General features: G+C 42.4%; 1 protein-coding gene across 9 annotated transcripts in view; it reads right to left on the bottom strand.

The window, feature by feature from the left end:
• Positions 1-15,884, bottom strand: part of Fggy (FGGY carbohydrate kinase domain containing) — a 379,357-nt gene that overhangs the window by 157,200 nt on the left and 206,273 nt on the right. For all 9 annotated transcript variants that reach the window (XM_021199715.1, XM_021199716.1, XM_029540042.1 and 6 more), the window contains one exon: positions 6,620-6,723. In XM_021199715.1, the coding sequence (XP_021055374.1) occupies positions 6,620-6,723 (104 nt within the window). The remainder of the gene's footprint in view (positions 1-6,619; positions 6,724-15,884) is intronic.

The following is a 15,884-nucleotide window of genomic DNA, read 5'->3' as shown; positions in this document are numbered from 1 at the left end:
TTTTTTTTTTTTTTTTTTTTTTTTTTTTTTTTTGACTTAGATTTTACATCCTTAAACTCACGGTTTGATGTTTACTATTCATTTCTCTAGGGGTAGAAGTTATCATCCATTAATGTATGTCTTGTGTTTATGATGTTTAAGCTATGTGACATATGTCACAAGGACAGAGCACTTAAGTAACCATTCCGCCCCAACAATCTCCTACGGTATTCAGGATCATTGTGAAGTCATGGAATGAAGTATGTCTGCTGGACTATGGGGGGCACAGCTAACTGAGGGTGATATAGGAAGGGAAGAGAGCTTCCCGGAAGTGACAGTTGGGCTAGAACTATTAGGAAAATATCACAGCGTTGTGACCCTGGACTTCCTATGCTATGGTTTTAGCCCAGTCCTTCCTCTTCCTACATCTCAATGCTCTCTAACTTTCATTTCCTTTATCTGAACACTGGCCTCACAATATAACGATTACTACAGTAGCTGGGGTTACAAATAAGACAATTAACATGTGTGTGATAGGAAAGTGGTAAGTGAGAAGAATATATTCTCTTTTTAGGAATAGTAACTGTAGTCTACTAACTTGTTCCATCTACAACATTACAAATACAAAAAGTGCGTATCCCCTCAGCAGTCATAGAACTATTAACCCACTTTTAAAAAAGCGGGAAAATAAATCAATGTGTTTTTCATTTTATGCTCTTCCACAAAAAACATTTTCATGAGTTGGGAAGCTAGTGCCCTGTTTTCAAATTGCCAGATTTAGTATGTGACCACAAACCAGCAGAGAAAGAAAGGAGATTACGTAGAGTCTTATAAACACTCTCTTCCCAGGGGAGGATGGTGACAAGTGGTGATGTTCATTTTTATTGTAATCTTTATGCTAGTGGCCTCCTGAATGACAGTGATTTGGAATGCTGTCATATAGCAGCAGTCCATCCCCAACTCCACAGACCCTAGCCCCCTTTGGAGAAGATATGCCTCACGATACCCTTGCCTCTTTCCCGCAAAATATTTGTGTGCAGAGCCAACCCAATCCCCAGCTTGTCTCCTGTCTACACTAAGAAACCAGAATAGGAGCTCTGGAATTCCATAGGTGGAGTTGCAAACCTAGCTAGTATTTGCCAGCTTTGTGCCCTTGGTAACTAGCTTCTTTCACCGAGATTGTTCCTTGTGTACTGATGAGATAACTCTGACAACTGCATGAAGTTGTGATGATATATCCTCACAGGCTATTACAAAATGTGATAAATATTTGTTGTTGTTATTGTCACTCCACCAAGAGTGTCATCTAGAACTTTCAACCCTCTGCTGTTTGCCCTGTGACTCTGGGAGGGGAACACATCTACCACCCCACTCCCTAAATACTCACGGCTTGTCAGAAATAATCTGAATTATGGCTCTCCTATTTCTCCTTCACTACTTAAACACTTCCTTAGGGCAAGCTGGAGTCTCTGGAAGGAAGATGAGCTCAGGCTAGATGCCAGGCAGGCTCTCGTGGGGCTTTTGTTTCTGACCTCTCACCTGACTCTTGAGTTCCTGGTGGGATTCCAGAATCCTAGTGCTAGATAGTCCATCCCAGCTTTCAGAGAATAAAATGGCTGGGTTATGCCATTAAACAGGTACTACTGTTTAAGAGACTGATCAAATGCTTCCACGGAGGATTGTGACTTCTGGCTTCCCACAGTCTCATCATTCCAGTAAGGATGCCATGAGTCTTAGGACTCTGGTTTTTAAAATGCGTGTGTGTGTGTGCGTGTGTGTGTGTGTGTGTGTGTGTGTGTGTGTGTGTGTCTTATGTAAGTATCCTGTGTGTATGAAGACTACAGGATAAATTCAGGACTTACCTCCAGAGCATCATATACTTCCTTTGAGATAGGTCTCATACTGGCTTGTGGTATTACCAGCAACTTTAGGTTGAGTTGCTCAGTGAACCCAAATGACCCTCCTGTCTCTGCTTTCCCTGTGCTGGGGTCATTAGTGCACTGCCCAGGCCTGGCATTTTTGCGTGGGTTCTGGAGACTGAACTCAGATTTTCAGGCCAGGGAGGTGAACACTTTATTGACTAAGCTGCTTTCCCAGCTCTCACTGTGGTTTAATAGGCATTACCCTTTCCCTGGCAGGCGCTGCCTATTTGTAGCATTGCTAGGTAGAGCCAGTTAACCTGTGCTTTGGAGGAGGGTGGGGGAGGGCTTTCCTCAGGTCGTTTGAGTTAGTTACAGTGAGCAATTAGCAACACTACCCAGCCCTAACAACAGGGTGTGGTCTGAGGGAGGCTTTAGTCTGTCTAGGCCCAGAGTCACCAGAGCCATGGGCTCTATCTTTTGCAATAGCACAGAGGTCAGACTATGGACAATCTAAATGCTGCTTGGTGTGTTCCAGGGACATGGGGAGGAGATCAGGCCCTCTGTGTGAGGGCATAGTGAAGGTATGGAGGCGGGTAGGGAACAGAGATGGAATGTTCTAGAGATCTGTCTCAGTGGAAGAGAGTAGAGAGTGCAAAAATGGATGTTCTCTGACTCTGGTTTTATGCTCCACCATATGATCTCTCCAGCTGGCCACCAACCCAACCACAATGTAGTATTCCCGCCATGGGGCACCCTACCAAATCCAATGTCATCATTATACCCTCAACCTCTAAGAACTATTAGTGAAACATGTCCCTTTTCTTATAAAATACCTGGCCCCAGGTATTTCATTATATCTGTACATTCCCTGCCCTCTGAGCTGACTGAACCAGAGGCTTGTATGCTTACTAATCTTTATGGACACATATCCCTAAGCATTTCCTATGTTAAATAAAGAGGACTTTGCTGTGATATCTTCCATTGTAACCCACTACGACAGGGATTATACTCTAGCTCTAGTGAATCATTTTATGAAACAGTAACACAATAGCTGCCATTTTGTGTCAGGGATTCTGCAAAGTTGTGCATAAAACTGTCCTGACTAAACTCTCTACATGCTACGGGAAGACACTGCTAACCAAGCATAACACGAAAAAACAAAGAAAGGAGAGTAACTGTGAGATTAAGTATTTTACCTGCGTTCCCTTGGCAAGTAGAAAAGAAGCCTTTGTCTTCAAGACTCAACATCCACTCAGTGCTAGACCACTCCCATTTCTAGGTTCACGAGAGATGGAGAAATCTTTCTACCTCCCAGCTTCCACCAAAGCTCCGTGGAGAATACTCCTTCCCATTGGACCAGCTAACTGGGGAGCTAGCTGACATGACATGACAGCTCCTGGAAGGGGCACTGGAGCAGGGGCAAGGATTAGCTTCCTCTGACCCTGTGACTTTTTGGCCTCCCGCTAACCCCTGCTGTGTGTGAGCCCGCATTTTGAAGAGTTGGTAGTGATTAACTCTGAGCAAGCAGCTCTGCCTTCATGAAGTTACAAAAGAACAGCGTTCCCTCCTTGTTAATTAAATCATGCACGGGAAGAGAAATGTGCAGCCCACACTTGGATCTTCTAAAATATCAAAGGACGGATTAGAATGTCTTGTGCTCTGCCTCAGGCCTAATTTCCCCATTCCCAGAGGTAATAGGGACCCGGAGATGAGGGTCTTCTGAGAACTCACCAATACTCACTTACTTGGTCATTCATTTATTCATTTGTTATTTTGAGCTGAATCTGAAAGAGGCAACCTTATCAGCACAAAATATACCAGGGAATTCTGCATCAATTAAACATTGAGCTGGAGACATCAGAAATGGCAGACGGGAAAAAGGTGAATCCTTCAGGTCACATTTAAAACCATTTCTTGACAAACCCAGGACCCTCATGGTACCTGTGCTCCGCTGGTGAATTTTCCCTGACAGTTGGTGGTTTTATTTGCCAGACCCACAACAAAGGGGTCCTTGAGCTTCCCTGGGAGTGCCTCCTCAGTCCCCAGCCTCTCCTAGACCTCACAAAGGTGTTATTGTTGCCTGCTTGCCCTGTTCCCAGCACCTGAGGGAGATCAAAGGTACTCAAGACCACAGTCTAACCCTCCTGACATAGCATTAAAGCTGATGATTAATCCCTTTAGCCTACAGGCCTCTTCACACTAGCAAGTACAAAACAGGGTGGAGGTGGGGGCTATATTTCCAGTCCAACAAAAGACAATAAACTGGCATTTTATGACTGCCATTCACTGTATCCAACTGCAGCTGCCCATCAAATTTGTTAAAGCCCCAACAGTTGTCCCATGTGAGCTATTTATGTCACTGGGACATTTTTATAAGTATCATTACTATTTTTGAGTGTCTATGAACTGCACATCACATTCAGATAAAATGCATTTTATCCGCAAACTCTCTGGTACAGGCAGTCTTGCCTCTTATATAATGGATGAAGAACCTGAGGCTTAGAGGGACTGAGTGGTTCGCTCAGATCACAGGACTAAAACGATACAAGGAGATTTTACAACCTGTATCTGGAAATCAAAATGCCTACAATCTCTCTGCTCTGGAATGGGCATGGGATAAGAACACACGATATCGAGTAGCATTGAAAAGTAGGATCTCTGAAACCACAACCAAGAGAGCTTTTCGGTTCTTTGTTCCAGAAAGTACCATTTTTGTGACCTTGAGAAAAGCAGTAGAGCTTTCTGCCTCATTTTTCTAATTTGTAAAACCAGGATATAGTAGAAGAAGCTCTCGTGCCACCCTATGAAGAGACGGTGGCACTGAGGGAAGCTATAAGGAGGCAACTCCCATCCATGGGGGCGGCTTCTGTGTGAAAGTCTGAATTGGAGGGGCGAAAGTGTCAAGACTCCGATTCAGGAAGCTAGATAAGATGTGTCCCACTGAAGACAGCAGAGACTTAAATAATTTCAGTGAGGGCACACTGGCATCTTAGACCCATGTCAAGAGAAAGGAGAACTGGCTGTTCTTCCACACTTCTGGTTTAAGAAGTCCTAGCTTCTTTAGGTTTGTCCTTCTAGCACAGGACTGCTGAAAGTGAATAGGTGAGACTTCTAAAACCAGTAAAGGATACTAAAATATATAACATATATACAGAGTATAATATATACATATAATACACACACAAACACATGCACATACAAAACATACTCACATAAACACACGGACAAACATAAACACACACTTTGGCTTCCAGTTTTATGGGTATTTTAATGGGATCCCTGAGTATGTGAGCAAGTGCATCTCTATTTCTATATCTGTTTCTTGTGCCTTTTCTTGGGCTCTTTTCTTTCTGTTCATGTGTAATATCCTATTCAGTGTGTTTGGTTTTAATCTTATTTTATCTCTATCACGTAGAAGCCGATTTGTTTTCTAGTAAGAAACAGAAAGGAGTTGAATCCAGCGGGGCGGAGAGGTGAGGAATACCTAGGAGGAGGAGAGGGAGGGGAAGTGTATTTAGGATATATCATATAAGAAAAAAGTCTATTTTCAATAAAAAGGGAACAAAAAGTTACAATATTGCCTAGAGTCCAGAGAAGCTTGAAATAAAATGTAGTTCCTTAAAGTTCAGCCCAAGTGTCACATCGTGAAGGTTTCTGCCACCAAGAGTTCCCGTCTGAGTCAGTCACTCTTCCCTTTCTGCTCTATAAAAACAAGACTGGTAGTCACAGGCTGGCCTTGTACAGATGCTCTCAGAGAGGAGCACTCTCACAATGCTCATGCTAGGAGACAGCAGCTAGAAAACTCCATATTCTGCAGAAAGCTGGGACCCCATGTGGGACTGGGAGCCATCTCTACACAGAGACTAAGGGCAAGACTAAGCGCCTAGCACAGATCAGATGCGTAGCACAGCGATCTTAAGCTTCATCTGCTTTCAAGGACCCATAAGCCCATCTCATCTATGGGAAAGTCTATGCTATCCTTTTGTTCTGAGAATTTAGTAGCCAGGACAAAAAAGAAAGTTTCAATGAGTATTATTGAATCAAAGCATCTGCCTGTGAAGAAAAGCTCAGTTATTTAAGAGCTTCGCTCCCTCTCCGCAGAGATTCTGCCCTGTGTCCTGCTCCGTTCTCTGCTCATCTCCTCCTCCACTCTCTCCTTGGTTTTACTCATCTGGGAAAAATCCAAGGAGTCGTCCATCTCACTTTAACAGAGTAATGACTTTTAAATAAAAATATGGTAGAAATGGGTACTTATCGAAATGGAATGCTTTCAGACTCATGCATTTAAAAAAGATATAAATTTTAGGGCAGGCACTAAATTTTACTGCAATCTTGGAGAAAGCCTTTCCACTAATTCATGGAGAAAAATTAGCACAGTGAAAATTGCTTATCAGTGTTCTTTTGAAGTCATGATATGCAGCCTGATTCTATAGATCATCAGGACACTCCCAGGGAGATGGATTTATATGGATGGAGAGAGAGCTCAGTGGCCAAGGAAAATCGACACCTGTGTACAGGGGAGACACAGCCACCCTCTGAGGAGAGAGGTCTGGAGGGTTGTATCGGCTCTGCAGCCCAGGTGAGCTCACTGAGCAGCCTTTCACTTTCTTCAACCAGGTGGCCACTGGAAAGAGGCTTGGCAAGATCTGTCAGGCTTGGGCTAGGGAAGGGAGAGACAGAAAGACTGGAGAGGCCAAGGAGCCAGTCATTTCCAGGATTGGGCTCTGGGCTGCCTCCACTGTTTGTGGTGGCCTCACCTTTCAACGTGGTGCACTTACCCCCATGTGACAAGACGATGTTCCGCAGATGACAGCCAGCCTTGACGTCACTGGCTGTCCCTCACAGGTGAGCCCGTGACCTCTCACATCTGCCCCGATCACTCCTGTGAGAAAGTAAAAGCAAAGTCCAGTGAGTAGGTAGCTTTAGAGGCTGTCCCTGTGGACTACAATGTACAGTCTTGGTCCAGATGAGCCCTGCAGGAGATACAGGAGCTGGAAGAAAGGTAATGCCCTCATCCAAGCCAGGGCTCACATGAAGGATGCATTTTCCAGGACTTCAACTTTCTAGACTATGGCTCCAGCACCTTCTACAGTCCACTACACTCAGACTACAGTAACTCATCCCTCTTTCCCTGACTGGTGAACTGGTGCTAGCTTCTTAAGGGTAATATCTGGATGACATTTCTGTGTATGAATTTCCTACTCAAACACATAATACTGATTTCTTCCTGGCTGACTCCTGAGTCCTTTGTTTAGGACATCAGAGCTTTGGAACAGGAAGAATCTGAAGAAAGAAAGAAAAAAAGAGCAAAATTTCAGCAACTTACTACACGACCTTGTACAGCTAGGTTTTGTTTTATTTGAAAAGAACATACTAACCTGATTTGACTATTATTATACTCATTTTTACAAATGAGGAAACTGAGGCTTAGGAAGGAGAAACTTCATTGGGGCACAGAGCTCTGGAAGCAGGGTTATGATTCGTACTAAGATAACCTGACTGCCAAGTGTTGTCTTTTCACCATGAAGACTGTGGTTTTTCTCTAAGACCAGGTTTACTGTCTATACATCTCAGAATACTGGGGTCTCAAAGATACGAATGTGAGATTCTTGACAGAAAAGAAGCTGGCAACTACTGGTCCTTTGTGTAACAAAACTCTCACAGAGACTGCTGTCCATGGACCTTTCTAACCAGTTCCATTTGGATGTAGTCTGGGCAACCTGACCATTACAAGGATATTCAGTTCTAGGAAGTCTAAAACATAGCGGAAGAAGAAAATTGTGAAAACATGTTTGCTTGTTTCCTCTCCATTTAGTAGTCACTATAAATGTATCTAAGTTTAGAATGGAACAACTAGAAAGTTAAAACAAGAAAACAGTGGAATTTGAAAATAAATATCTGCTATAAAATGGGACAAATAATAAAATCGGTTTGCTGGGTGCAGGTGACTTGTCGCCAACATCACCATTCTTCACCCCTTCGCTGATGACAACACCCTTCCCTAAACTACCTTTAAAGGATCAGCCATATCCTTCCACGGGGACGAGCAAACATACCAGATATCTAAGACAATCTGGGTACCATGCTTAGCTCTTTAAATACTCTGTTACTTAATGTTTGCAAATTGTTCATATTTGGAAAAAAATAAATCCTTAAGCAGTAAATATATCTTTTTTTTTTTTTTAAATAAATGTGGAAACAAAGGGTCAGAGTGTTCAGAGTGTATTTGGGGAAATACAGATACAAAAACCAATGCCAAGATTTGACATTGTTCTCTGGGGCTCCGAAGCCTGTGATTTGTCCTTGTTTTTCTCAGTATGTGGTCTCAAGTCAATTATCTTATATAAGGTAAACGATCTTGGGAATGTTGTGTACCATAGAGCACACTGAGTGTCCAAGTCAACAATTTGAAAAATCCAAGTTTTATTAACCCCCAGATCTACTACAAATTTGACTTTGTTCCCTGTTTTTCAAAAATGAGAGAATGAAACCAAATGGTGCTCCTGCCTCAGCTGCTCTTAGTGCACAGTAAACTCAGGGCTTCTGTCCTCTGGACGCATGAGAGACTCTTCCTTTCGGGACCCTCAGGCTCCAATCCTCAGATGCAGAGAACAGCCACACTGGGCTGAACCAGCAAGGAGCTGTTCATACCAGTTTTTCTCAGGGGAGATTTTTTTTGTCCTACCAGGCGCCATCTTGAACTTAACAGCAGCACACAGGTAATGCACGCATGTGATCACAGGAATCTGAACAGGGCCATTTTCATTTTCTTAAGGCCATGCAGAGCTTAGAGGGGTAGCTGCCCCAGAGACAAGAAGCCCAAACACACTCAGAAAATAGTAAAAGATGGTAGGAATGGGGCAGCCTTTCTCCTTTCTCAGTAAACATTTCATCGTCTGTAGAGAAACCACAGGTCATACACATCACATCCTTCAGGAAACACCTCAGTAGATGAGATTTTGACAAGCAGAGCCTTCAGCAATGCTGGGTAGGGTCTTGTATATGATGCACCACTTTCAGTTTATCCTGACTTCCTCACAAGAAGGATTAGCAGCTGAAGAAATAAGTAGCAACAAAAAGCAGTCACATTTTCAACTCTGTGTCCTCTGATCCTGGCACAATGTCTAGTGTATGATAATTACTCAACTGAAGTTTTTGATGACAGAAACACCAACAGCAAGAAAATAAGCTCACTCCTGTTCCTGTTTCAAGGAACAAATTTAGGGATTTCCATTTACTGACTTTGTATCCTCAAAATTCAGACATGATTCATACCAAGCAACATGTTTAAAAACAAAACATAAAAGGAAAACTTAGAACAATGGGCAATTTTCTTCTTTACCTCTCTGAGCTGCCCACCTCCCCCTTGACCCCATCCATCTTCCATATGGACATTCATTAAGCACCTACTATACTTCCAAACAGAAAAAAAAAAAAAAAAGACTCTGCAAATGTTATGATTTAGGAGTCCATTATCCTGTAATTTATCAAACCACAACTGCTTTGAAATTTTTATAGGGTTATATGGAAGAAAAACAACCCAAGTTCTAGCATTTGTGTTATAATTATGGCCCACTTTATAGCTACATAACAGTACTTTTGAGTTTGCAAGCATCCGCCAACACTACACCCTTTATACCAGTACAAGTTGAAAGAACTGAACTTCAGGGATGTGAAAGTCATCGCATGCTGCCCGGAGGTGGTGCTTTGACCCACATGAGCATTCACTGAGTCTGAGTCTTAAGTGCTGGCGCCCTAAGAGAGGATTAGTCTCTTAACATAAGAATCTGAGACTCTTCACAGAAGAAGAAAAATAAGATGAACTTTGAACAGGGCTTGAAACTTTATCAACTCTTGATTAGGTCATTAGAAGGAATGAGCTAACAAGTAAATCCAAAACTTGTTCCACTAAGCTGGAAGGTAGCTTGGCATTCTTGGAAAGACAGCTCCACATGGACCACCAGCCTTATATGTTGAAACTCTGGGGCAACTGCAAGGTCCCCAAAGGGCAAGAGTCATAGAAAGACTCTTATATAAAGACTGCAGATTTTCTCTGCAGAAGACCTAACTCATACAATTCTTTTATTCTGAATAATATGTATACGACATAGAACCTGTGTGGTTGACATAATGGAGATTTAAAGATTCATTCTTCTTGTGATGCTGGTTAAGTTTCATATATTTTATATCTGTGCTCCAGTTTTTACATACAAACAGTTAGAAATCACCTTCCTCATATAGGATTTGTATATACATGTTAATACATTTAAAGTGTTTAGGCGAGTCCTGTCTAGTAGCACAATCTTTGAACATAAATATTTTCTGTGTTGGAACTGTCCAGGTCAGCAGTGAGCAGTGGCACATTACTACTGAGCACCTGAAACATAGCTAGCAAAAGTGAGCACCTAAATTTCTATTTTACTCAATTTTAATAAGATTGAGTGTAAATGCTCATAAACTACTAGTGACTTATCATGTAGTATAGGTTAGCCCATGCTTCACATTGCATGCTTGTCTGTTGTTTCCTTCATTAGTTTGTCATTGTTATTATTTCTGTTATTTAGTTTGATGGATCCTAATACTTGGACTTCAATACTGCTTCTTTGACTCTGGGTAATACTTTGAAATATAGGTATGGGATCTTAGTTTCCATTTTGGAAGACTTTGATAATAAAACACACTTACAAGAGAGCTCTGGAGACAGACAGGAACAAAAAGCACACTGGTTCTCATCAAATGGGAGCCATGAAATGCAGGGGCTCTATCAGTATCAGAACAAATGGCACTCCTGGCACTCTCTCTAGGCTGTGTCATAGATCCCAGAGCTTGTCCTCCTTGATGATTTGGTTGAGAAATGTCTGTTATTGAGCATTTCTTCATATTGCTCCCTATGGCTAAAGCAGCTTTTCCTGCATTACTCTTCATGAATCCATCCCTAAGCCTCTGTTTGGCATCAGAAACATTTCTGGATCATGTCCCTCTGTTTTGCCAAGCATAACATTCAGTCAGAACATCTTTTGTACTCAAGGAGCTGACTCTGAGCCTCTATCACTTTATCTCTTAATTTGTTTATTGGCACATCTATCTTTTTCTGCTACATGATGAACAAGCTGGGAGCCAGGTAACCTGTCCTTCAATTAGCATGTAATAATTGTATTGTTTTTACCATGTAGGGGTTTATAATCTTTTTCTGTGGTATCTGGATTAATGGATGAATTGTGGGAACAAGATGTGTGTGTGTGTGTGTGTGTGTGTGTGTGTTTCTTAAGGTATTTTTTAGATGACAATAGCACATTTATCATGGACAAGTATTCTGAAATGTTATGTTAATGAAGAGATTAGTCATACACAATTATATGATTTACCTTACCTTTTAAAAATCGCTAGAAATCACACTTGATTATTAGAAGATTGTTTTATGCATAACAGAAACTGCATGATGATTATTGCCACACAAGTCTACAAACAGTGGGAATAGGAAGGTTTTCTTTTAAGATTTACTTTATTTTTAATTATAAGGGGAGAGGGAGAAGAGAGAGAGAGAGAGAGAGAGAGAGAGAGAGAGAGAGAGAGAGAGAGAGAGAGGAGAGAGGAGAGAGGAGAGAGGAGAGAGGAGAGAGGAGAGAAGAGAGAAGAGAGAAGAGAGAGAGAAGAGAGATCCCACAAGCATGCAGGTGTATGTGGAAACCCCATCAGGGCCACAGTTCCTCTGGAGGTAGTGTTACAGGGATGTGTGAGGAGCCTGATGTGGATGCTACAACATGAACTCCTGTAATCTACAAAGGCGGCATATGCTCTTAACTGCTGAGCCATCTTCACAACATGAGGGGAAAAAAAACTTGAAATTAATTTTTCCAAGGTCATCACTATTACAACAGGAGTGGGGGTGGCAAATCCAGGTTTATCTGGCTCTCACCTAGTCCCACTCTACACTAATTCATAGTGCTTACAAACAACAACAACCACAACCACAAAACCTCTCTCCTTGTAGTAACTCACAATAGTCCCAAAGGACATAGTTGAATAAATTGTCTTTCATAATTTGCTGTCACTATGCCACTAGAGCAAGCCTGCAGGGTTAACTTGGGTACCAATGGATGCTGAGATGAAGCACAATAGCATCTAAAGTCATAGTGTTCCTAAAGCACTGTCTCAGCTTTAAAAGAAGTGTGCTCTAGAATCACTCAAAACAAATCCTAAACTACATTTACCTTAAAAGGAGTCCTATGTTCAAGCACATAAGAGCTATACAAAATGGGTTCAGGAGGTTTAAGCCTGTTTATGTGTGTGTATTATGTACTATGTAATACACACACACACACACACACACACACACACACATATATGGACAATAGTAATTAAACAAGGGAATTAAACAAGGGAATAGAACAATACTCATGTACTACAAAGTCCTCATAAAGTTCAATTTTTGAAAAGTGCTGGGATTTAAGCCTAGGGAGATGTCACACACCTTGACACTACCATCACCCCACCCCTACTCTCTCACCTTCTCCAGGGCCCGAAGCCAGCTAGTCTTGTGGATGGGCATTTAGTAGATATCTGGGGGATTAAGAAGGTGCTTTGGGATTGGATGGCTTTGCTTCAAGTCTGGCAAGTGAGTGAAATCTCATATCCTTCTTATGCCTCGGTTTCCTGGAGTATTAGATTATAAAGATAATAGTCAGTAGCCCGTGGGCTTATAAGAAGATTCCATGAGTTGAAGAATGTGTGGAGAGTTTCCTCCATACATTGATCGTTCTTCCCACTACCACAGTTGCTCTGTACTTCTAGTGTTGGACACATGACTTAGCAGGGCAGCTCACACACTTGCTTTGGTTTGGTATATGCATTGCCAGGTTTACTCTATCTTAGGCAAATGGACAAGAACACCTGCTTTCTGTCCTTCATATACAGTTCATGACAGAATAATGGAGTGGGGGATAAGGAAGATGTGCCACAATTCAGACTACTGTTGTAAACATTAGTAAGAGTAATTTAAAAATGTGTTCATATCTACAAAGTCACAATTACACAAAGTATCATTCAAACTACAATTCAGTTTGCTATCAATATCTGTCAATTGATTATTTTTGTCTTAATGACAGACTCTTCCATAATTTGAATTAATAGGAAACCAATACGAAGATCTAATGGAGAATGAGGAAACTGAAAACAAAGAACAGCCGCTCAGGTAACTGTGTCTTATTCCTTTGTCCTTTACCTCTAGGAAGAGAGATCAAATCTCCAAGGCTGGCTAGAATGTCATACCTAGGAAATATGAAACTTAAATAATCCGAGCAAAATCCCCAGTTAAGAAAAAGCAAAAGTTTCATTATTTTCTGACCTCAACAGCACATCCAGACGGCAGGTACCAAATTATTCATACATTCATAAAAGACTTACAGGAGTCATGCACAGTGAAGTGTCAAGTTGAAATCTAATTCTACCCATGTTAACCCTCAAAACTTCCTTTTTTTTTTAATTAAAAAAAATATGAGAATTGGCCCAAGTATCACAAATGTTTACAATGGAATATGTCTATAAATAGATTCAAAACTGAAACTCTAAATCACACACAGTTGCTTGTTAACATCTTATAAATACAACTTATCGATCCCTATAATATGCCAGACATCCACTATCAAGTGGTAGAAAACTAAAGATAGAAGTTGTCTCCTTTATTCTATAAGATTCCTGTTTACTGGGGGGAAGGGGGGCAGATACACCAGGAGATACTGACAAAACAAGCAGCCAATGAGCTAAGTCTCAGGGGAGGTGGGACCTTCAGACTTGACCTATCCGGGAGAGCCAGGGGGCCTCCAAAGGCAAATGACGTGAGGAAGAAGTATGCCCGTTAGCAGGGGAGATTCTGAGGAAGACAGGCATTTTCTGTAGACTTTTATACAGGAGCTATTAAGCCAAGGCACAAGTGAGGGAACAGTTGCTTTAGGAGCCTACTGAGTTACTCTCGGAAGCAGAGGGACCTGTATTCTGCAGAACTCGGTTGTTCTTGGTCTGATGTCATTCAGCTCGAACCCTGATTCCCAGTTTTACTCTGTTTTCTAGGATAGCTCCTATACAGAGTCACCTCTTTGAGCCCCAGGTTTCTTAGCTATAGGATAGGAATTCTGCCGTCTCTACTTTATTAGGTCATCATCTCCAATATTTTTGGTTGGTGTGGAATAGTAAATGCTGTCTCCATATATGGTGCACTGAAGTCCTCAATATTTTGTGCTGAAGGTACTGGAGAAAACCCACAGGAGCCAGAAACAGTCCTACTTTCATCTCCTCTGAAACAGGGAAAAAAGCCTTGGGTTTTCTGACCCTGACCTTGAAGCAGGTTGTAAGACCTTCATGTGCTAACTTCCCTTCAACAGGTCAGCCACATCCTTCTGTCTAGGGAGAAAGCCTCTGTGAGAACCATCTGAACAGAGGCCTCACTAAGCTGCCTCTAGTTCAGAACTGCCGGGCTACATTTCCTGCCTGCTCAAACTTCCCAGTATTCTCTGTCCAACCTCCACCTAAAGCACTCAAGAAACTTTCTTTTCGGTCTTCATGGACTTAGGAGAGCTCTCAGGCCACACAAAACTTACAGGAAACCAAGCCCAAGGTAGCAATGAGGAAAAGATATTCTTTCCACATCTTCATGTGACCTGCCTCAGTCCTTGGTAAACCCTATCGCTGTGTGAGGCACACGGTCTGGACCTGTGACATAGGAACTATTAATATTTTCTTCTGAGGAAAGCAGGCATTGGTTTTCATTAGCAAATTTCTCTTGTTGGTGGACAGTTTCATTTATAGGATTATCTGAAAATTGTCTTCCTGCAGATGGAATAAGGAACCAGCAGTTCTGACGAAGTTCCCCAAGACACTTCGGGAGACCCCAAGTGGACATGGGGAGGCTTAGCTAAGAAGGGAAGAGGGCTGAAATGTCAAAGAAAACGACCTTAATTTGCAAGCTAGTTCTCCTCTCTCTGACTTCTGACTATACCTCTTCCCTTGGTATGGATTTCAGTCCTTTGGAAGCTTCTAGAGGTTTTGTGGGGTTAGTTGAACATTGACAGACCAAAGCTTGGAATTCAGACTAAGAGCCAAAACCAGGCCAGGTTTCCATAATGCCTGGAGTTCCCCTGGAGAGTGTCAAAGGTTCCACTGCACCTAGACTGATTAATCACTCCTGGCCTCAAACTTCAGACAACAAAGGGACTGAAAAGAAAAACAGATCCTGAAGCTGGATTCTGATTCTAGCCCTACTTCCCCGTTCCCAGGAGACTGGGGGTGGGAGTGAATGGTGACCCTTCCCAGTAAGAGTGGGGCTGTGAATGAAGTGGCATGTGGATCGGCTGAGCTGGCTCTGCTTGGATAAAGACCCAGGGTTGTAGCAAAATGAAGGACATGTGGCTGAAAGAGGTTCAAAAGGAATAAAGGCTTAGGTAAATAAACAGTGCTGAAAGGGGGCGGGAAAAGTGCGTTATTGAAAGTCTCCAAAGGAAAGCACTGGCAAGTCTCAAGCCCAGCAAGGGAAGGCAGACTCCGGAGAGCTGGCCGTCCCTGATCCTCCACCCCCTGTACCTGCTCAAGTTGCTCACCTCCTCTTCTTGCCCTGCACCCTTCCTGGCTCCACAAGCAACGAGGACCAGACAAAGGGGTAACTGGGTCTGCGGGGGAAATCTCGATACGACTACCATCAAGTCTCCTTTTAGGCATAAGTGATGTTCCTGAGCCTGGTCTTTTCTGTAAAATGGTGATGATGATTTAAAAATGAAAAATAAAATTGGAAAGAAGACTTATCTCCACAGAAGGGCACTGCTTCATGTCGGGCCTTAGGCCCTGATGCGTATCTCTCCTTATCTGTCCAAGCTTTAACTCCAAACCCATTTCCTGAGCCCAGCAGCAGGGAAACAATGCTTTCAGAAGTATAACTGCTATCTTCTATGAGTTCCCACCACCCAGCCCCAGGCTTTCATCCCTCTGCAGAGCTAGACTGAGTGCCTTCAAGAGACTCTCAAACCAGGCTTCCTGTAGGTGCAGATATCTCGAATG

The sequence above is a fragment of the Mus pahari genome, chromosome 6 (assembly GCF_900095145.1).
Source record: "Mus pahari chromosome 6, PAHARI_EIJ_v1.1, whole genome shotgun sequence".
NCBI lineage: Eukaryota > Metazoa > Chordata > Mammalia > Rodentia > Muridae > Mus > Mus pahari.
This window is presented reverse-complemented; position numbering and strand designations above follow the sequence as displayed.